The sequence below is a fragment of the Cnephaeus nilssonii genome (assembly GCF_951640355.1).
Source record: "Cnephaeus nilssonii genome assembly, chromosome: 13".
NCBI lineage: Eukaryota > Metazoa > Chordata > Mammalia > Chiroptera > Vespertilionidae > Cnephaeus > Cnephaeus nilssonii.
The window spans coordinates 30,612,355-30,634,406 of NC_137084.1; the positions used below are offsets into that span (position 1 = coordinate 30,612,355).

Consider the following 22,052-nt stretch of genomic DNA (forward strand, 5'->3'; position numbering starts at 1 on the left):
CAAGATCGTGGATAATATTTTAAGGTTCTTCTCCGAGAGGGGTTTACAGCTTAAACTAGGCAAATAAAAGTAGTCTGCTGGCAAAACTTCAGCTATTGGAGGTGCAGTGCCCCTGAAGTTACAATTGTAAGTGGTTCTCTGGTTTGGGCTGCTGTCCATCTCCTGTCCCCTTCCCCCAGTGTGGTGCCAACAGCGCAGGCCCCCACCCAGGCACAAGCTCCATAATGAAAAGTCCCCACTCGCCCCACTCACACCTGTTTTATTGCCCCTTTCCTGGCCCCCTCTTTCCTCCCAGTCTGCCCCAGGCTGGGTTCATCAGTCTTTGTACCCAGCACTAGACCTGGAGTTGAGCACACTTTGGTTGAATTGAATCACAGGAGCCAGGTGGGGTCTCAGACATGGGTTAAGGTGAGCCGTAAATCCTCCTGTCATTGTCAGGCCCTTCCATGCTTCAGTGAATGTGTGTGTGCGTGGGGTGGGGTGGGGTGGGGGGGGTGTTCGGAGGGAGTGGGCTCGGGGAGGCGGGAAGGGAACTGGTGGAGGAGGGGCACTTCCATCCCCTGGTTCTGGCCTCTGAGCCACACTAAGACCCAGGCCCAAGGAATTCAGATCAAAGATTTCTTCCTAGTGGGAAAAGCCCATGTAGGAGGCCATTAGGGAATGCACGCTGAAGGTGAGACATGGGGCAAGGGGTGACAGACAGGCTCATGAGGACGCATAAGCCTCTATTTGTGTACCCAGAGAATTCTGACCAGATTACCCCGCTCCCTATCCACCTGTGTTTGAGTCTCAGGACCTCTGCATTACTGCCTGCGCAAAAAAAATAAAAAATAAAAATGTCCCAAACCTCCTCCTCAGTCTCCACAGATCCTCTCCTTCAAGCGTGTGCGTCTGGAGGGTCGTTCCAAGGGGACTGGAATAGCGTCAGCCGCCCACCCACCGACACACACACACACACACACACACACACACACACACACACACACACACACACGCTGCAGCCCACTTGCTCCCAGGGCTCATCAGAGAGCAGAGAGCGGCCACAGCGACAAGGTGCAGACAGGTGTCTCCCTCTCCCAGCCGCCCGGCCCCGCCCCCGCCTCCACCGGCCAGGCCCCGCCCCCACCGCTCCCAGGCCCTGACGGTCACTGTCGCCGGCAGCCTGGCACCCGGAGGAGCGAATTGTGCAGAGACAAGGCGCGATCTGCCCCAACCATGGACCGGAAGGTGGCCCGAGAATTCCGGCACAAGGTCAGAGCTGCTAAGGGCGCCCCCAGCGCCCCGGACCCCTCCCTTTTCCAGTGGGACCTGAGGGCTCTGGGTAGCCTGGGATCCCTGATGATGCCAGTAAAATGAGGGAGCAGGCCTGGGGCTCCGGTGTAGGAACTACGGATCTGATCTTTGTCCCTTCTGCCTCTGCCCTCCGCGGGCTGGGACTTATTTGGAGTTGGAATTCCTTCCAGCCCTGGCCTGAGACGGGACACTTCTCTGAGATGCGCCATAGTAGGCAAATCCCCCAGCTCCTGGCGCCCCAGCTCAGTTGGAGCAGTGGAGAGGGTGGGGGCAGTATCTGAGAGGGAACTGCATGTCTCTCTCTGTATTTTGACCTCAAAACGCTTCAGGGAGCCACCCCCTTCCCTGCTTAAGGGCATTTCTTAGGTCCCCAAGAAGAGAAGCTGTTGAGGAACTGGTGCTGGCCTGGGGGCAGTGGGAAGAAGGGAGGTGGTCCAGAGAGTCAGCCAGACCCTTCCCCAAAGCCACATCTCCCCCTGTGGGTCCCACTGCGGCCTCATTCGTGGTGGGGAGTCCGGACCATCACCGAAAGCTGCTGGATTTCACCCAGGGAATTTCCAGAACAGTTTCCAGAGCTGTGCCCGGGCCGCTGGGTCCCTGAGACCAGAGAGGACCGTTCAGGAGAGCCAGGGGACCTCCCCACCAGGCCTTAGGATGCCTCTGAGCCCTAGGGTGAAGCCAAGGGTGCCTGGAGCTACCCACAGGCCCCGCCTGAGGAACTCACAACTGTGTGCCCTTTCGCCCTCCCAGAGCCCAGAGGGGTCCTGTCTGTACACCAAGCCTACCCTCTTCTCAGGCCTGAGGGTAGAGCTCAGATAGGCAAGATCAGGGTACTTAACCCCTCTCTCCTCACAGAGAGGCCCAGGGGAGCCAAGGAGCCAGCCAGTGCAGGGCCACAGGGGCTGAGCGCCAGGAGCCAGGGGTCAGTCATTCACTTCATAAACATGTTCTGAGCACCCATTCTGTGCCAGACCCACTCTCTGCCCTCACATTGTTGGCTGTGTGCATGGGAGGCAGACCCTACACGAGTAATTACCTGCAGCTGGGCTGCTGAGTGGGGGCAGGTAGGGGGGGCATGATCAAGGTTTGCTGGGGCACAAAGCGGGCAACTCATACTGGCAACTCATACATTCCTAACAATGGAGCCTTGGGCATCCTGGGGTGAGAGATAGCTGGGGGAGTGTGAGGCAGTGTTCACTGGTGTACCCTCTTGCAAAGGGACGTGAGGGGAGACATTTCAGCAGCAAGGACGTCTGGTGAGTGTAGATTTCAGACAACCCACTTGAAAGGATCACAACCTCAAGTCCCCCACCCCAAGGCTCAGGCTTGAGTTTCACTTTCCTGCCCCTGGCTGAAAGTAAGGCCGGCCCTCTTTTGCCTTCTCCCTGGTGGGTACTAGTCTTCGCCTCTTTTCAGAAAATTAACTCTGGGGCCCCAGAGTCTGCGTCAGCCCCTGGGTTAGCCCCTGTTCCTCTTCACCAGGCCCCGCGGGCTCCAAAGGGCCTCAGGCCTCTGTGTTTCCCCGCCCGCCCAGCTCTTCCTCATCACGAGTCATTACCTATTAATGCCCCTGTGAGTGAAGGCGGGGCAGGCGCCATGCTGGGCAAGGCCTGGGCTGGACTTTGTGCCCTGCAGCTTGGGAGGCAGCTGCAGCCTTCCCCTCCCAGGCTGGAGATCATTCAGGAAGGAAGAGGGAGAAAGGAAGAAGCAGCTGAGGATAGAGAGGGGCTCACAGGTATAGAGGGTGAAATCAACTACTTGCTGTCGATGGCTTTCTGGATGTTCCTCCTTAGTGTTTCACAGCTAATTGACCCACTGGGAATGATTTGTAATCTAAACCCATAGTGCCTTAAAGGTAGTGTGTGGTCCTGGACAGTGCTATGTGACCTTGAACCAGCTATTAACCTCTCTGTGCCTCCGTTCTCTGATTAAATGAAGATAGCAATAATATTTAACTAGTAAGGTTACTGTGAGTGCTGGAGGAGAGCTACACATGTGGAAGGAGCTTAACTCGACCCTGGCACTTAGTGAGGCCTCCACAAATGTTCACTGCCTATTATCTGAGGTTGCGCAGAATTAGGTTCAAATTGCAACCCTGTCAACCCATAAGCCACGTCATCCTCCAAGTGTCAGTCTTCTCAGTTATGAGGTGAGGTTATGGAATTCTGAGAGGAATTCAGAGAGTGGTGGGAGATGGATCAGAGGTGGGGCAGGGGCGGGGAGGGGGGTGGCGCTGGTAGGCCATGGTCAAGACTCTGGGATTTGTTATGTGTTGAGAAGCCAGCAGGGGAGTGACATGACTGATTTACATTTAAAAGGAATTGCTCTAAGATTTGAACATAAACTTCACAAAAGAAGCTACATGAAAGGCCTCTAGGCATGTAAGTAAATGCTCTACATCATTAGTCATTAAGGAGATGCACCGTAAACAATGAGATAACATTTTACATCCTCTAGCCTGGCTAACATGGGAAAGACTGACAATAACAAGTATTGGTGAGGACGTGGAACAGCCAGAGCTCTCATACGTTGCTGCTGCAGTGCATACAAAATGATACATCCATGTTGTAAAATATGTAGCTTGGCAGTTTCCTGTAAACGTTAAACATACATTTACCATATGGGCCACCAATTCCACTCCTAGTTGTTTACTCAAGGAAGTGAAAATACATGTCCACAAGACTCATACATAATGAGAAATGGATGAACAAACTGCAATGTACCTACACAGTGAGCGATCACCCAGTCATAGGAAGGAGCACACTATTACTGCACGCAACGACACAGATGAATCTCAAACATTCTGCTGAGTGAAACACAGAGAACACAAAAGTATGTTCTGCATGATTACATGTATGTAAGGGGATGGGAGCGGGGCTGACAGAAGAGGAAACTCTGAGATGATGAGATGATTTGGGTGGTGGTCACACCAGTGCAGAAATTTGTTGAAACTCATTAAACTGGACACTTAAATATTTTTTTTAAAAAAGAAATTGCTCTGACTGCTGGTAGAGAGCAGACTAAGAGGGCCAAGAGAAGAATCCAGTTAGGAGGCTCCTACAGTAGCCCAGACCGGAGGCAGGGGCTTGGACTAAGGTGAGGAGAGGTCAGACCCAGGATACATGGTGCAGCTATTCCTGTGGGCTTTGTTGATGGGTTGGCTGTGGGTGTGGAGAGAGACATCAGGGTGATCTACATTTTGGGAAAAGGAGCACGTTGGTGGAGACAGAGTGGGAGATGGTGGAAACGAAGCATTCCATTTTGGATGTTTTAAGTGTGAGATAACTATTAGACCTTCCAATGGAGAGGGGAGTGAGAAGGCCAGTAGCAGTGGGAATGTGAAGACTCAGGAGAGGTCTGTGCTGGACACAAGTCTCAATGAGTCCTTGGGGCGTGAATGGTAGTTCAAGCCCCGAGACCAGACCAACGAGGTCACTTAGGGAGACAACGCAGATGGAAAGAAGACTCGGGAGACCCAACTTTTAAAGGAGAAGGAACAGCAAATAAGGCAGGAGAACCAGGAGAAGGGAGCATGGTCAGCTGTGCCAAGCGCTGGGTCAAATGCTACCAACTAGTTGGCAAGATATGAGTCTTTTGAAAAGATGAAGGATAATAAAACAAGAGACAAGCAACCCCAGCACTCTCTGGGATGCAAGCCGCGAAGGCCTGGGAAGGATGTGCCTGGGCCCATACATCCCGCCAACATTTACAGAGGGCCCACTCTCTGCCCGCTGCTGAGAATATAGGCTGTGAGTCATCTATTCTTACCTGGTTTTATTGAACAAATACTGAGTACTTACTATTTGTCCAGCATTGTTCTGAGCATTTGTCAACTAGTCACTCATGAATAACTTTAAAATTATAAATCCCTCATAGAAGGATGAAATCCTATGAAACGGATACTTGAATCCCCATTTTTCAGGTGAAGCAGAGAGATGCAGACCTAGATGGGGAAGGAGCTTGTTGGCCTCACTCTCCACACTCCCCCCAGGCCTGTGCCTGGACCACACACACATTAGTGGGGACACAGGAGGGTAAGAGAGAAAGTACAGCACAGCTCGGTGGGTCCCAGGGAGGGGTAGGAACAAAGTGTGCGGAGAACGACAGGACAGGCTCTGTGACGGAGCCCAAAGAAAGGCTGGACCAAGGAGAGCTGACATTTGAGCCTAGGAGTCTTAGCGGTGGAGGAAGAGGTCACAGAGGAAATGATGCTGGCACCACCATCAATAACAGCTAATGTTTCAGATGGGAGCAGCTGGCCCATCCACCCGGAAAACTGAAAAGAGCCTTATGAAGGGGCCACATAGAGGGAAGGGCAGGAGCACATGGGCCAACAATGCTTGTTAACACAGCCTGAGAGGAGCAGCAGCCAGAAGCCAGGGCTCCTGAAGGCGAGGGGAGGGAGGGTCCCCCAAACAGGGCCAGCCATGGCCCAGACAGCATCTGCAGCCTCAGGTGGGGGAGCCTGCCTTAAGGTGACCCAGCGTGGTGGGAGCCGGAATCAGAACCCATTCCCTTTCTCCTCACCCCTCCCCACCCACTGCTGAACACAACAGGGAGCTGAGGGCAGGGAACTCAGGCAAAGCTTCCTGGGCCACAGGGCATGTTGGCGAAGGCTGGCGAGTGGGTCTGGAGATGCAAAGGAAGAGATTCAGCACATGTTTTGGGGCCCGGGGCACCCTCCTAAGTACTTTACATGCATTCACTCATTTAATCCCCACCATGGCCCAAGGTCGAGTGGAACAATATGCATTATTTAATTGGTTCTTGCTCTCTTTTTCCCTCTTTGGCTGGGTGCACACATGGAGTTGAATTTGCATGAGCTGAAGGTATATGCTTCCTCTCTCCGGAATGGCCAGATCACAGAGAGGAATGCTGGGAGTTGAGGCTGCAGTGGGCCCAAGGTCACACCTAGAATTTGCCTCTCGTGCCCCAGACAAGGGGCCTGAACCCCCACGTCTCCCTGCCATATAGGCCTGTAACGCAGAAATAGTTGAGCATCAGCTAGAGAATGAAGGAGACCAGACACAAGGTCAGACACAAAGTCAGCAGAGGTGGGTGGGGGAGGGGGTTGATGTGATAAATAGACCTCCCAACAGTTATTTGTAGATGGTGGCTCCTTAGGATTTCTGAGCCCATCATTGAGAAGGGATCTAAGAAAAAAGAAAAGCTTTCTAGATATAGTTGGACAAAGAAGACACAATAGGTACTCAATAAATGTGTATTAGACAAATAAATGCATACCAAAAAAAATGTTATATCTAGGAAGTGGATACCATATGGTGGTCTAGAGAAAGCAGAGGTTTTGGAGCCAGCGGACATAGGGTGAAGGCTCATCCCTGCCACTTCTCTGAGCCTCTGTTTACTCATCTGTGAAATGGGGATAATATTGTCCATCCACCTCAGAGCATTGTTGGGAGGTTAAAGGCATTACATGTAAACTTCCTCAGACGTGGTGAGCAGTCAGTAAATAGAGTCTGTCCTGAATGAGGGAGCCAGGCAAGAAGGGGCTCAGCTGGGAGGCTGGTGAGGAAGCTCCAGGCTGCGTGTGGTCAGGAAAGACTCTGGAAGGAGGGGCTTGCACTCCCCTTAAGCAAAGGCAGGGTTCGAGGGAAGGAGGGAGGACAGCCCATCTTGTGTGGGTCTGGGACTTCCTCTTTGGTGACAAGCTGAAACTGAGCTAACAGGAGAAAGATCCAGGAGGCCGTGGCAGGTGTGTGCTGAGGAGATGGGGAGGTGGTCACCCAGGACTGGGCCAAGAGGTTGGAAGGAAGGTTCCAGATTAGAGCAGCTGGAGTTCACTCGTCATTCAGTAGACACCACTGAGCGCTGCCTGCCTGTGTGCGCTCCCCTGAGTGCAGGCGCCTCACTGGTACCTGAGTGCAAGGTATCGGGCGAAACCCACCCAGCTGATCTTTGGTCCGCCTGCCGAGTTTGCTAGAACCCAGACCCCAGGAGGAGGGGATAGACCACATGAGTTTTAAAAATTATTTAGAAAGTGAAACTTGAATTATGCTGGTGACATCACTGCCTGTCAGGCTTCTAGAGAAAGTTCCATCTTTCTCAGTTGTCTTTCTCGGTGCCTTTGAAAGCCCAGAGAGTGAGGTGTGAGTGTGTGTTTTCACGTGGGTGTGGTCTGACAATGAAGCAGAGACCTTTCCAGATGGTTTGCCACAGGACCTCCATGTGGCTTGATCACTTAGATTTGTATTTAAAGAGCATCCCACGTAAACCAGATGTGTTTTCCCAGCTGTTATGGTATATAGATAATTTTTTGAATGGACACATTGAAATGATAGAGGGAGATGGGTCATTCTGAGTGAGTCCAAGTCCCACTTAGGAAACAGTGGAGATAACCCTGGAGAAGGAGGGCCGGGCAGAACTCAAGACCAGGATTTGAGTGACCGAACTGGTGACATCAGGCTAAAGAGCTGAGTTTGGCATCTGCCTCAGAGGACTGGTAGGCTGTGATTTCTGGATGCTGTGGTTAGCACTGGAGGGTTGCCGACAAGGATGGGGACCCTGGAACCCCAGGACCAGGCTTTTTTTCCACAAAGACCATCTCCAGGTGATCTGTGGTCAACCGGGAAGGAGAAAAACAGCATCCTAGACTGTAACACTGGAAATTGCTTTTGTCTTCTACTCCCACTTTCCACCCAGAGCATCAACGCTGCCTGCCTACCGAGGACAGCAGGAGGCATTTCTGCAAGGAGGGGTGGGAGAGAGCAGCAGCCTTAAGGCCTCAGCCAACAAGAGATTCTCTCCCCTCGCCTTCCTCTCATGCGCCCCACAGCTGAAGTGGGGCTAGGAGCCATTTGGTCAGAAGGTCCTCACTCCAACCAGAGCAGATGGGCTTTTTATGTTCCCCTTGGAGAGCAGAACATCCGTGGTTCAGTCATTCAAAAGAGTGTTTTCTCACTCATGATGAATCAAGCCAAAAGGGTGGGGCCCAGGGTGTTGGGACAGACTTACCCCAGAACCCCTGAGATACTCATAGAAAGAGGCAAAGCTGTGCTGACCCTCCTCTGAGGACCAATCGGGGAGGAGGGGGAGCTTGCAGCTGAGGCCCTGGACCATGTTGTTGGGCCTGGAGGCTGCAAGAGGGAGGGAGTTTCTAACCTTGCCCTCTCACTCAGCCTCGGGCTGAAGAGGAGCCAAGGACACAGTGTGTAGAGATTCGCCCTGAGCTGTCCCAGGGAGTGGAGCTCGAGGCTCCTGGGCCCCCAGCTCCCCTGGGACTGAGGTGCTAATGAAACAGCTCCTGACCCTGACCTTGGAGTCCCAGCCATTGACGTCAGCAAAGATGAAATAAGTAACCTGACTCTCCCCCTAGAGCAGGGAGAGCAGGGGGAATATTCAGGGACCTGGGGAGGGGAAGGAGTGGCCAGAAGTCAGGGCCAACCAAGCTCAGGCCAGGAGGGACGGTGGAGTTGCCCCTGGCATCGGTGACACAGGAGAACCCGGAGGTGGGGTGCTCCCGGCCGGTGGGATGTGCTATCTGAGCGAGTGGCCCAAATCCTTTCTGAAAGCAGTTATCCGGCACTATAGCCGCTACCAGGTAAGAGCAGGAGCCGACACTGCCGTGGTCACCCTGGACACTGAGCCGCAGCACCGCTGTCATGGGGCGTATCGCGGTCATATATGTGCAGATGCGTGTGCGCCCACCTGGGGTGAGGCTCGGCCTGCCACATCCAGATGTGCAGAGTACTGTGGCCACGCCTGGGTGGTCTGCACAGGTGTGATGTGTTGGGGTCAGAGGGCCAGCCTGGCCTGTGGCTTTCCTCCTCTCCTCACCACCCCAGCCCTGAGCTGATGCTGCGGAGGTCCCCAGTGGTGGTCTCCCCCTCCCTGGGATCTGCAATGGGGGTGCTGGGCCTGCAGCTGTAATTCTGCTCTTGGGTTTTCCAGGTGGATTTTCTGATTGAAAATGACGCCGAGAAGGACTACCTCTATGACGTGCTGCGGATGTATCACCAGTAAGTGTGCTGCGTCTAGCTCCTGTGGGCCCCCTGGGTACCTCTGTCTGCAGGGAGCCCTGGGACTGGTTGTTTTATGACAGGAGGACCGCCCCCTCCCATCCTGGGGAGCTCGGAGGTGGAGCAGATGCCGGGGACGAAATGGACACATCATTCACGTGTCTCGGCAAATATTTGCACAAACACTCTGTGCACAGCTCTGTACTAGGGGCTGGCGCATAGGTGTGAGCATGACCGACTGGTCGCTGCCCTCAGCTTGCTCACAATCCGATGGGGAGGGGGCCTCAAGTAGCCAGAGAGGCTCAGTAGAGTGTGCCTGCTGGAATAGGACAGGACATGCCAGCTGGACCCAGCACCTGCGTCAGATGTCTCTTAGGACCCACCTGCTTTTTGATTCATTCAGCATACATTCATAAGCTCCTGCCACTTGCTGGGTACCATGCAGAATCCGGTAATGAATAAGACCTACTTTCTTTCCTCAACTAGCTCATGGCCTGGAGAGGAGAGGTGGACACACACTACAAATGCAAAAAAAAAACACACCTCTAATATAGTAAATTATAGTAAAATAAGTTCTGAATATAATTAAAAGCAGTAGAAAAAAATTAAACGCAGGATGTGAAGAAAGGGAGTTTTCCTTTCTAACCACGGGGGAAAGGACCAAAAAGGCTTTAGCGCGGGTCTGAAGGGTAAGAAGGATTTTGGTAGGGGAAATACCAGGGAACGACATTCCAGGATGAAGGGTCAGCATTAGCAGACCGAGATGAAGATGGGAAAGCACAGGTGTGGCTGGGAAGTGACAGGTAATCTGGGGGAATAGAGCTCGGGGCTCGTGGAGACCTTAGACAGCCAAACCTGGAGCAAGTCCCTGGAGAAGGTCAGGGAGGCCCTGAGGCTGCCAGGGAGAATGGAATGCATCCTCTGGGCAGCGGGGAGCCATCGAAGGGTTCTGAGGAGTGACTTACATTTAGAAAAGACTAGATGAGAGTGAGCAAGTTGGCAGGCAGCTGGAGAGAGGCAGGCCAGAGATACCGAGGGCCTAACAGTGTGAAGAGGAGGCGAGGGAGAGGTATTGTGAAGGTGGAATTTACAGAGTTTAGCTACAGGTTAGAAGTGGGAGACCAGGGGAGGTGGGGAGGGGTCATGGCCATCTCACAGGAGGTTTCCTGTCTGGAGAGGCCCTGGGAACTGGGAACTGGGAACTGGGCAGAGTGGAGTTTGAATCCTGACTTGATTTCATTTGCAAAATGGGTTCATAACCCCTACCTCACCGGTTTCCGTGTGATGCTTACATGAGAGAACAAAGTTCTTCTGAGACAGCTTGCCCAGAGGTAGGGGAGGTAGGGCTCTGGGCTTTTCAAGATTCTCCTCAATTCCAAGGCCTGGGCCCAGGGGGTGGTGGTGGGGGGGGAACCCAGTCCAGGACTGCTTTCTCTGGGAATCCTTGGGTCTCAGAGGTCATGGTCATCGGTGAGACTCCAGGTCCCCCTTGTCTCTGCAGGACCATGGATGTGGCTGTGCTTGTGGGAGACCTGAAGCTGGTCATCAATGAGCCCAGCCGCCTGCCACTGTTTGACGCCATCAGACCCCTGATCCCGCTGAAGCACCAGGTGGAGTACGACCAGCTGACCCCCCGGCGCTCCAGGTGCGGAGGGAGCCCCCGGCTAGAGGCACGGCGGGGCAAGGTCACCCTGGGATGGACAGGACCCCTCACTAGTGGATGGGGCAGCACTGGTGGTCAGGCCAGAGCTGGGCCATCAGCCACCTCTCCTACGGCAGGAAGCTGAAAGAGGTGCGTCTGGACCGTCTGCACCCCGAAGGCCTGGGCCTCAGCGTGCGCGGCGGCCTCGAGTTCGGCTGTGGGCTCTTCATCTCCCACCTCATCAAAGGTGGCCAGGCAGACAGCGTCGGGCTGCAGGTGAGCAGGCAGAGTCCTCAGGCTTCCTGCCTCCCCCACTCACTTGCTGGACTGTGTGTCCCCCACTCACCTTTCTGAGACTTTGGGAGAGGAAGAGGCTGCCGCATCCTGATAGACTTCCCTCAGGCTGCAGGCAATCACCTGTTTTATTGTGTCCCATTGGGAACATGGCTCCCCCTGATGCTGCTGCAGCTGCTGCTGCTCTTCCCCCCACCTCCCCTCCTTCCTAGTTACGTCCTGACACCTGAAGCTTTGGACATGTAGCCTTTTACTGGAAAGCAAAAGGAAATACTATGTAGTATCCGAACTGTCCTGGCTTTGTAGCTGTGTGACTGGTGAAAGCACTTAACCCCATGCCTCAGTTTCCTCATCTGTAAAATGGGAATGATGATGATGATGATGATGATGATGATGATGATGATACTATCCACCTCATCGGGTTGTTAAGAGGAGAATTCATATTATGAAGTACTTACAACAGTGCCTGGCGCAAGTGCTCCCGTGCTTGTTAGGTAAGCAGAGAGGGAGATTGAATAAACACCTGGGATGTGCCAGGTAACATGCTCACAACCAGCCCTCGTTATACGCCTTGGCTGTATCATCCCGTTCCCAGAGCTGATAGCGACTCACTCTTGACTGGTGTCACAGCCAGCAAGTGGCAGAGCCAGGATTTGAACCCAGGTCTCTTGACTGCCAAGCCCAGGCATCTCTCTTCAGCGCCCCAGGTGCCCCTCCCCTCGGGGCCCCGCACCTCAGTGTCTGAGCAGAGATGGGCAGACCTCCAGGGCTCGCTCCTGCCGGAGCCCAGAGCTGTGTTTTTGTATGTCCAGATAAAAGAGGCCCTCCCACCCCCTCCCAGGGCTTCCAGCATGTTTGTTATCAACACCCCAATCCGGGCTGCCAAGCCAGGGGCGTTAGGGGCCTGAGGGGAAGGGTACAAGACACCACCGTGGAGTGGGAGGTGGAAACTGGGAGCTGACAGACACCGCTTTGTTCTAAATCCCTGTCTCACGGCTCGCCGGTGGCGGCTGAAATTTCAGCCGCTTCATTATTCCTCTCCTGGGCGCACATTTTCCAGCCCAGAAACGCGGCCAGGGAGAAAGCACAATGAGCGCCTCTCCGGGCGTCCGTGGAGGCCCCCTTTTTCCAGGGCGAGCTCTCCTCCTAGGACAAGCACTTCTCAGCGATGCCTCCGTGCCTGGGGGCTTCGGGCCATTTTAATGAAACAGCTTTATCTTCCCGCCTGTTTCTCAGGCTCAGGCATTATCGACCCTTTCTCGGGCTGGGGCTGGCGGGCTCATCTCTCCTTTGTGCCGCTGCCCCTCAGATCGTCATTTCTCTGTGGTCCTGGCACAAAGGGCCTTTTGCAGAGCTCCGCGCGGGAGCCAGAGGGAGAGGAAAGCTGATCCAGCAACCTGAGCCGGGGGCTGCGTGGGAATCGTTCTGCCTGGGGTCCTGGGCAGGTTCCCTTTAGCAACAAGACAGGGCACTTCACTCAGAGGAGCTGGGGAAAGCGTCTGCATCCATTCACCTGTCTGGGTTCATGTTTCCGGGGAGCTCTCCTGCCTGGATGTGGCCGGAGGAAGATTCTGGAAGGCAGGGGAGGGGCATGTTCAGGCACAGCCTGGCTGGACTGAAGGTCCTGTTGATCTGACCTGTGAGGCTAGGCCCCCGGGTTGGGGGGCTTGGACCCACCCATAGGACCTAGAACCTGGAACCTCATCTCTCTGCTCTTATCCCCCTACTGGAGATGTTTTAGTGTGTGTTTTTTAAAGTGTATCCTGTCTGAACCTACATCCTTTGCCCTGCGCAGGGCAGTCTGTGCTGCCCAACCTGCTATATGGTCCAGAGCTAGAGAATGATTCTGCATCCGTGGTGGTCCCAGCCATAAAGTGGACAGAGCAACCCCTGCCTTTCCTGTGGGGCTTGAGGGCCCTGACAGGTGACAAGGATCCAAAGAGGGCAGGACACAGGGAACTGCAGCCAGGCTTGGCCAGGCGCCCTGCTTTTTGGTCTCCAGACACCCACGAGCCAACACTTGGGGTCTGTCAGGGAAACCTGACTTCAAATCCCAGCAACACTGTTTGCTGGCTGGGTGACATTAAGCAAGTGGCTTCACCTCTCTGAGCCTTGTTTCCTCGTCTGGTTAACAGAGACGCAGAGTTGTGAAAAGTCGGTGCAGGAGCTAGTAACTGTTCTCCTTACAGGAGATGGCCCCAGAAACCTAGACAGTTCTGCAGTGAGTCTCTCCTCGTGGCACCTTTTTGAACCCCTTGCCACCCCTGCAGGCCCCTGAGAAGATTAGGGGGGGTGTCCGGGTGTGGAAGGGAAGTGTTCAGGTGGCAACAGTGAGAAGGTGACTCTGTGGCGGTGTTGTAGGAGGTAGGAGTTGACAGTCCCTCCTGGACTGTCTGCCCGCCCAGCCCCCAGGCCCCACCGAGAGTCAACATGTACCCACTAGTCTCCAAAGGGTCAGCACATGTGGTGTGAGCCAAGTCCCTGCTGACCTGCGCTGGCTCAGGCTGGAGAGGGGCATCCAGGATCCGTCCCTGTTTTATGGCTAATGGCTGCGTGACCTTGGACAAAACATCACCTCCCTGGGCCTCAGTTTCTACTGATGTCTGAAGTTCCTTCCAGCCCTGCAGTTATTAAATGAGGAACTTCAACTTCAAGCCTGATCCCCAGGACCAAAGTACTTGGAGGAGCACATGGCAGTGTCCACTGGGGGGCAGTCTCACCACCCATCTGTATCCAGGTTGGCCCCTATCTGTCCCTGTATAAGGAGGGCTGAGTGCTGAGAAGAGGGATCTATCTGATCAGAATATTTAGAGCTCAGGTTCAACTAATAATAGCAATAGCAACCAGGTATTTATTATTTGTGGTGCCAGACGCTGGCTGACTTTATATGTACACACTCACTTAATTTTCATAGCAACCCCATTTCCCCATTTCACAGATGAGAGACACACGTTCAGAAAGTTCAGTAGACATGCCCAAGGTCACCCAGCTAATAAGAGCAAGAGCAGGGGTTTGAACCCAGGCCACCCAATGCCAAAGCCTTTTGTTCATTTGCTGTTCTTTGCTCATGCCCAGAATGGGAATTCAGAGTCAGGGCAGCGGCAGATTAAATGTCCATTGAGTTTCCATAGTGTGGGGAAAAAGGGATCGTGTGTGTGTGTGTGTGTGTGTGTGTGTGTGTGTGTGTGTGTGTGTGAGTGATGTGTGCTTGGATCAGGAGTCCTGGAAGTTCCCCACCCCGACCCCGTTATGGTGTTGCAGGGAAGCCTGCTCCTTGGGGTGGGGTGGGAAGAGCTGCTTGAATCTGTGTGAAGGGTCACCCTCTGCATGGATTCTGGAACCTGCTGGTACCCCGATGGGGTGAAAGGGACGCCAGAGTGAGATTACAGAGCCTTGGATTCTATTCCCAGCTCCGCTACCCACTCTCTGTGCCCCTCCCCCACCATCTTGGTCTCTCCATCTGTGAAACAGGGCGGCAGAAAGACTCCTCGGAAGTACCACCGTCCTGGGGTCCCTCCGGCTGTTGGAGGGTGGGTTGGTTGTGACAAGGCACTAGGGCACATAGTTAGGCCATCGTCCCCTTTCCTGGAGAGCAGGCCCGGGGCATCTGGCAGTGAACCTGCCCAGCCCCCCGATGCTCCCTCAACCTGTGCCTGTTCCCTCTGTCTGTGGCCAAGGTCGGGGACGAGATCGTCCGGATCAATGGGTACTCCATCTCCTCGTGCACCCATGAGGAGGTCATCAACCTCATCCGCACCAAGAAGACTGTGTCCATCAAAGTGAGACGTGAGTGAGACCAGAGGGCGGGGGAGAGGCGGAGGGAGGGATCGGGGTGGTGCTGAGGGTGGAGTAGGATGGTAGGCAGCAGGGAATCAGCTCCTGGGGCAGGAGGAACGGGCAGAGGAGCCGTCCTAACCCCCGTGCCTTTCTCCCACAGACATCGGCCTGATCCCTGTGAAGAGGTGAGCAGGACCCTCCTCTGCAGGCAGACGCTTCCCTGTGGACTCAGGGTCCTGGGGTTTGGCTTCCCGTAGGCCGGCACTGCCCCTGGGCCAGCGGTGACTGGGGGCTCCAGATGGGGCAGATCTGGACTTGGGGCCTGGTCTCTCAAACATCTCTAATGACCCCCCTTCTCATTTCCTTTCCCATCAGCTCTCCGGACGAGCCCCTCAAATGGCAGTATGTGGATCAGTTTGTGTCAGGATCTGAGGTAAGGGCCAGGACCACCAGTGATGGGGTCTGGATGGAATGGTCTTCAAGGAGGGGCCTTGCTCTAGGGATGTGCCCTCAGGGGCTTCACACATGCCCCTGTGCATCCAGAAAGCCCCTGTGGGTGCTGGGCCCTCAGCCAAGCCCAGCAGATATAGACCTCTCCCCCCAGGGACAGAATGGCCATCAGACTCACACGGGAATAGTAGTGCTTATGAGCTCAAATGGCCATTTGCACACATGTGACACCTCGTGACCCTTATTCTCTTTCCTTCAGGGCGGGCGGAACATTCTGGGCTCCTCAGGGAGTCGAGAAAACAGGGAGAAGAAGGTCTTCATCAGCCTGGTGGGCTCCCGGGGCCTTGGCTGCAGGTAGGTGACAGGCATGCCCTGGGGCTCACTCACGGCCAGCAGACCCCAGGAGGCCCCTAATGCCTCGCCCTTTTCTCACTGCTGCTTCTGAGGAAACTTTTATCCACTGGTGATGACACTTCTTGGTGCCTGGTTTCCCCTCTGAGTTTCACAACAGGCCTGTAAGGTCAGGGGGACAGCTCTTAACAGGACCATTTTACAGATGAGGAAACTGAGGCCCAAAGAGGAACCATGTTCTTCTGGTGGGACCTCACGCCACTGTAAAGGCCTCTGTCCTGCTGGTCATCACTGTCACTGTTCCCTTGTTACCTGTTGCCTTGTGAGCTTCCTTAAGGGGCAGCCAGGGAATTGCAAATAGGAATTAGATCATCACACGATGTATTGTTGTTAAGCACGCAGGACTAGGGGTCAGCCCCTTCTCTGCCACCTATGAGCTCCAGAACCTTGGACTAGCTACTTAACCACTCTGAACCTCAGTTTCTCCCTCTATAAATTGGGGATAATAACATCCACATTGTGAGGAGGAATGAGATGACAGAAGTACCAAGCTTAGTGCCTGGCAAGTAATAAGCAGTTGGTAAATATTAGCTATTATTATTTAAGTCATTCTTATTGTTTCCATTCATTCACATTTACTCAATACTTTTCTGCCAAGTATCCTATCTAATAAAGAGGGAATATGCTAATTGACCATCACGCCCCACATCCAATAAGGAGGGAATATGCTAATTGACTGTCACGCCCTCAAAGATGGCAGCACCCACAGCCATAAGATGGCGGTGCCCAGTCCCCTCAGCCCCCCAGCCACCCAGGGCTGGCCCGAGTCACAAGCAAGCCTCGGATGTTGGCTGCTCAGCTGCCCAGGGCCGCCTGAGGCTCAGGTAACCAGGGCCATCCGAGGTTTGAGCTGCCGGCAGTGGCAGCAGCAGAGGTGTGATGGGGGCATTGCCTTCCCCTGATCGCCGGGTTGCCTCCCACCCCTGAGGGCTCCCGGACTGTGAGAGGGAGCAGGATGGGCTGAGGGACCCCATGCCTCTACTGCATGAATTTTCATGCACTGGGCCTCTAGTAAATAATAAAAAGCCCCTCTTTTCTCAGAGATTGCAGCCTAATATCGAATCCAGCCACATAAACAGTTACAGGAATGAATGGCAAGGTTGCTAATGGAGCTGCATTCTGCATCATGGATGGCAAATAGGTTTCCAATCCTGTGCTATCTCTAATCAATTAGTAGTGGCTGCCTGGTGTACTGTTTTGAAAAGAACTCTAAGGTTGCATCCAGGCTTGGGAACCAGTGCTGTGATCGATTAGTGATGTCTGCCACATCTGGGTGGGGAGAACAATAGTGCAAATGCTTCCCTTGCTGTAGGTGTTTTAGGAGCACTGAGAAGGGAGCAACTATCTTAATCTTAGGATAGAAGAGGAGTTTAGTTAAAGCCTTGTAGAGAAGATAGCATTTGAGCCTTAAGGGATGAATAGGAAAGTGCTAGAAAAGGAAACAGCACATGTGATGTTTTGGGGGATTGGGTGGGGAGGCAGGGGTTACAAGTAGTTGTCTGTGGCTCTGGCCACAGGTAGACAGTGAAGAGCCTTGGGTCCTGAGCTCATGGGCGACCTGTATCCTGAGGGACCAAAGCCTGGAGACACAGGCAGAGGGAGCATGGCATTGACAATGAGCAAGCGCTGAAGGCAGAGGCTCACCTGCATTTCCCATCTCCTCCACAGCATTTCCAGCGGCCCCATCCAGAAACCAGGCATCTTCATCAGTAATGTGAAGCCTGGATCCCTGTCTGCCGAGGTGGGGTTGGAGGTGAGTGAGCCTGGGCCAGGGTCAGACTGTGATCACACAGTGATGGAGGCACACGTCTTCCCACACAGCCCTCTCTCGGCAGTCACTGGCTGATGATTCCTTCCCACCTCCCGAAGGGAAGCGTCACAGAGAGGGTGGCATTTGACCCTTTCTACAGTCTTCTCCAGCTCTGAGAGCCTTTAGTCCTGAGCTGGGAGATGTAGTAATAATGATCATTGAGTGTTGACTGGATCAGACAGTGTTCTAAGCCCTTTAAAATTCATGAGAACTCTGAGAATTAGGTACTGTCATCATCCCCATTTTACAAATGAGGAAACTGAGACCCGGAGAGAGTATGTGATTTTTCCAGGATCAGCTACCTAGAAAGGTAGAGCTGTGATTCAAACCTAGGTGGCCTGATTACAGAGCCAGAACTTGTCACCTCTACTTTGGCACATTACTTCCTCTTTCTGTGCATCAGAATTCTCTCCTATAAAATGGGGTGACAGCCTTCCTTCTAGAGTCATTGTGTGAATTAAATGAATCAATACACATGCTTAGACCTGGCATATAGTAAGGGACCGATGAATGCTAGCTACCAGTTATGACTCAGCACAGCCTCTGCTACATGAGAAGTCCAAAGGCTCCTAGGTCTACATTCTGAGTGTTTAAAGCAAATGTCATAAATGCAGCCAAAGGAATGACCCTCTAGCAATATAATATTTGGCAGCTGATGAAAGACATGAGGCAGAGGGACCCTGAGAAGACCCCATCAGAGCTTTCCAATGCTCTGCTCATGAAGGAGAGCTGAAGTGCAGTCACTTGAAAACCCAACGTCTGCCCTTGAACCCCAGGGTGAACCTGTCCTTCAGACAAGTGAGCATACAGATAGTGCAGGCACGCTGATGCCTCTCCGTTTCTCCACCAGGCAGGGGACCAGATTGTCGAAGTCAACGGCATCGACTTCTCCAACCTGGACCACAAGGAGGTGAGACGCGGGATCTTCACCTACTGGCTGTTACACCTCTGCCCTCCACGTCTCACCCCTCCCCTGCCATGGTGTCTGAAACCTGTGCTCTCTAGAGGCCTGGACTGCTCTGGTCTGTCAGGCCTCAGCTGACTGCCCACCTGTCCCCACAGGCTGTGAACGTGCTGAAGAGTAGCCGCAGCCTGACCATCTCCATCGTAGCTGGAGCTGTAAGTCCAGAGTGAGCTGGTGGGCCTCCATGACCCCTGACCTCCAGGCCCAGCCACTCAGAGCCATGAGGTCTGCCACACACTCCCGAGAAGGGCCAAGGGTGTCTCTGTCCCTGAAGCTCTGACAGAGCAGAGGGAGAGGGTCTCTGCCCAGCCAGGGCACATTTGGGTCAGAGACAGCAGGAACCACAGTGAGAAGACAGCCTTCATCTTGGCCCCCAAGGCTGTGGCAGTGGGAGCCCAGGTTTCCCAGGGGACTGAGCATGGGGCCTCTTTTCTCCCCACGAGGGCCGGGAGCTGTTCATGACGGAGCGGGAGCGGCTGGAAGAGGTGAGGCAGCGCGAGCTGCAGCGGCAGGAGCTTCTCATGCAGAAGCGGCTGGCGATGGAGTCCAACAAGATCCTGCAGGAGCAGCGGGAGATGGAGCAGCAGTGAGTGTGGCCAGTTAGGACGCCCCTTCCCTATCCTCTCAGACCACATCCGCCTTGCTTCTTGCCCATTGTGTCCTGAGCCGACCTCATCCTCTCCTCCGAAGGCCTGTCCTCAGACCAGATGGGTCCAGTGGTGGTCAGCATAAGCATCCCCTGCCTCCAGGCCACCAGGCTCCTCCCTCCTTGCCAAAGAGAGCCCCTGATCTCCAAGACCCAAGAATATGGGGTTGCAGTAGCTAACATCTGTTGAGTACCAACCATGTAGCTGTCACTGTATTACAGCCTCATGTATGGTACTTATGTCATTTTCACAATAGCCCTGTGAGATGGATGGTATTAACCCATTTTACAGGTGAGGAGACTGAGACCCAGAGAGGGTAAGCCAGTTGTATGCAAAGTCACACATGGCCAGGCGGGGATTCACAACAGGCAGTCTAGCTGTCCCATCTGTGAGATAAGTCTCCCCCCGCCAACCCCCCACCCATGAGATTGTTGAAATGATGGGTTGAGAGAATAAACAGGGCAAGCAATTCATACATCAAAAACAATGTCAAAATCTAAATCCAGGTACATTCTAGGAGCTTTATAAGAATTTGGACAGGGATTTTCCCATCTCTCCCATCACAGATTTAGCCTAGAAAACTACCCCTGCTGGTACCTCTGCCCACAGCCCTGGTCTTGGGTAGTCACCCAGCTTTGCCCCTGGGGTCTGAGGCCCTCTTGCAGGAGAACCTCCCTCAGGCCAGGTCCTGCCTATCATCAGTCACGTTAAGTGTTTGGAGGTGGGCGCATAGTGTGGCCCACTCTGACCTGCACTCCGGCTCCGGCAGCACAGAATCTCTGCTTAGTGGTGCCAAACAAAACCCCACAGAGCACATGACCAGCATCCAAAGCTGGCCCAGGCATCCTTGGAGGGGAACCTGAAAGAAATAGAACTTTTTCCAAATCAGGAGTTAGCTACAAAGAAGAGTGAACTTCCCTTGCACAGATTTCAGCATGCCAATCTGCATTCATGTTTCAGAAGGAAAAAGGAAATTGCCCAGAAGGCAGCAGAGGAAAATGAGAGATACCGGAAGGAGATGGAACAGTGAGTGCTCCGCCCCATGCGTCCACACACGTGTCTGTGTGTGGACATGAGTGTGCTCTCGGAGGGTAGCCAGCCAGAGGCCACTTCCAGGCCCAGTTTACCTGGCCCTCTTGTCCCCTGGTGGATCCTCCTTTATTTTTAGCCATTCCATAATCCTAGTACCGTAAAGCCATCCCATTCGAGTAACTAGAACATGGTCTTACATAATTGCCAGAGTGGCATTCACACTCGATTTACAATACAAGAGCCAAGGACTTTGTAGTCTTCACCACAGCTAGAATCCTGTGGTATCTCCCCAGAATAGTTGAGGTTTCCCTATAGCAGGGGTGGGGAACCTTTTTCAAAATATATATATTGATTTCAGAGAGGAAGGGAGAGAGAGAGAGAGCATCAATGATGAGGATCATTGATTGGCTGCCTCACACACACACACACACACACACACACACACACACCCCAACGGGGGATTGAGCCCAAAACCTGGCCGTGCCCTTAACCAGAATCGAACATGGGACCCCTCAGTCCGCAGGCTGACGCTCTATCCACTGAGCCAAATCGGCCAGGGCATGGGGTGGGAAACCTTTTCTCTGCCAAGGGCCATTTGGATATTTATAACACCATTCAAGGGACATACAGAATTATCAACTTAAAAATTAGCCTGCTATACTTGGTCAAACATTTAATTAACTCACCCCTAATGCCTTGGCAGGGCCAGACCAAACGATTTCCCCACCCCTGACCTATAGGCAGAAGCTGGGCCTGTGAAGGTTCTGACTCTAATCACAGGCGTGGGGTCTTATTTCAGGATCGTGGAGGAGGAAGAGAAGTTCCAGAAGCAGTGGGAAGAAGACTGGGGCTCCAGGGAACAGCTGCTCTCGTCTAAGACCATCAGCGCCGAGATGCACCCAGTGCCCCTTCGCAAGCCCAAGTGTACGTATCATGGGCTGGTGGGTGGGGAGAGAGCTTCCTTCAGGGGCCAGGAGGCTGGGGGATGGTACAGGCTGAGATGCCGGTCCCTCTTCACTCACCACCACCTCCCCAGGTGAATAGCCCTGGCTGTCGGGGCTGCATTTGCTTCACAGAGGGGCAGCCATGTGCCAGGGCCTATCTGCCAGGGCATTGGGGTTGGAGGGATCTGTCTGCCCTCCTTGTCCTCGAGGCCTGCTGCCAGGCACTCCCCCACAACACAGACACAGGCAGCTGGACCCTCCCCGTGCCCGGGGGCTGCTGAAGAGGGATTGGAGAGCCGTAGGGGAAGTGGACTGCTCATGGGATTATCTTAGTTTGTTGGGTGTTGTATCTTCTTCCTGCTTGGGTCTGAATTGGGGCTGGGGTGAAACAGCAGCAGGAAAGAGGGCAAGGGGCTCACATGAGAGAAGACTCTGGTGGTCCAAGTTGATGGGCAACTGTGGGAGGAGCTTCCCTGAAGTGACGCTACCACCTGCATCCCTGGGCATGGACCCTGAGAGGTCCCTCCACTCCAAGGATGGGATCAGGACTCCCAGACACCAAACTGCGGCCATCCTCTGGCCTCAGGTCCCTCTGCCCTTAACTCCTTTCTTCATCTGTGCTATGTTATGATCCCTAGTTTTGGTCCAGGCCTCAACCAACTGCTCTCCTTTCCACTAGTTCTCAACCCCAACTCCCAGGATGCCTCTTCAAGGGGCAGCTCACAGCACCAGGGCAAAGTGGGGGCTCAATCTCAGTGCTTCTTAGTGGGCTCATGGTGGGGAGCCAGGGGCAAGGCAGCTTGGAGGCCGAG

General features: G+C 53.8%; 1 protein-coding gene across 4 annotated transcripts in view; it reads left to right on the plus strand.

Moving 5' to 3' along the window:
- Nucleotides 1–1,154: 1,154 nt before the first annotated feature.
- Nucleotides 1,155–22,052, plus strand: part of USH1C (USH1 protein network component harmonin) — a gene marked incomplete at its 3' end in the record, with an annotated part of 43,860 nt that continues 22,962 nt past the window's right edge. For 3 of the 4 annotated variants that reach the window (XM_079788152.1, XM_079788153.1, XM_079788154.1), the window contains exons 1-14: nucleotides 1,155–1,251; nucleotides 9,202–9,269; nucleotides 10,771–10,914; nucleotides 11,049–11,187; nucleotides 14,883–14,991; nucleotides 15,143–15,167; nucleotides 15,358–15,415; nucleotides 15,692–15,786; nucleotides 17,512–17,596; nucleotides 18,504–18,563; nucleotides 18,716–18,772; nucleotides 19,061–19,203; nucleotides 20,225–20,290; nucleotides 21,096–21,220. In XM_079788152.1, the coding sequence (XP_079644278.1) occupies nucleotides 1,216–1,251; nucleotides 9,202–9,269; nucleotides 10,771–10,914; nucleotides 11,049–11,187; nucleotides 14,883–14,991; nucleotides 15,143–15,167; nucleotides 15,358–15,415; nucleotides 15,692–15,786; nucleotides 17,512–17,596; nucleotides 18,504–18,563; nucleotides 18,716–18,772; nucleotides 19,061–19,203; nucleotides 20,225–20,290; nucleotides 21,096–21,220 (1,210 nt within the window). In that variant the 5' untranslated portion in view covers nucleotides 1,155–1,215. The remainder of the gene's footprint in view (nucleotides 1,252–9,201; nucleotides 9,270–10,770; nucleotides 10,915–11,048; nucleotides 11,188–14,882; nucleotides 14,992–15,142; nucleotides 15,168–15,357; nucleotides 15,416–15,691; nucleotides 15,787–17,511; nucleotides 17,597–18,503; nucleotides 18,564–18,715; nucleotides 18,773–19,060; nucleotides 19,204–20,224; nucleotides 20,291–21,095; nucleotides 21,221–22,052) is intronic. The other variant, XM_079788155.1, reaches the window with a different exon arrangement.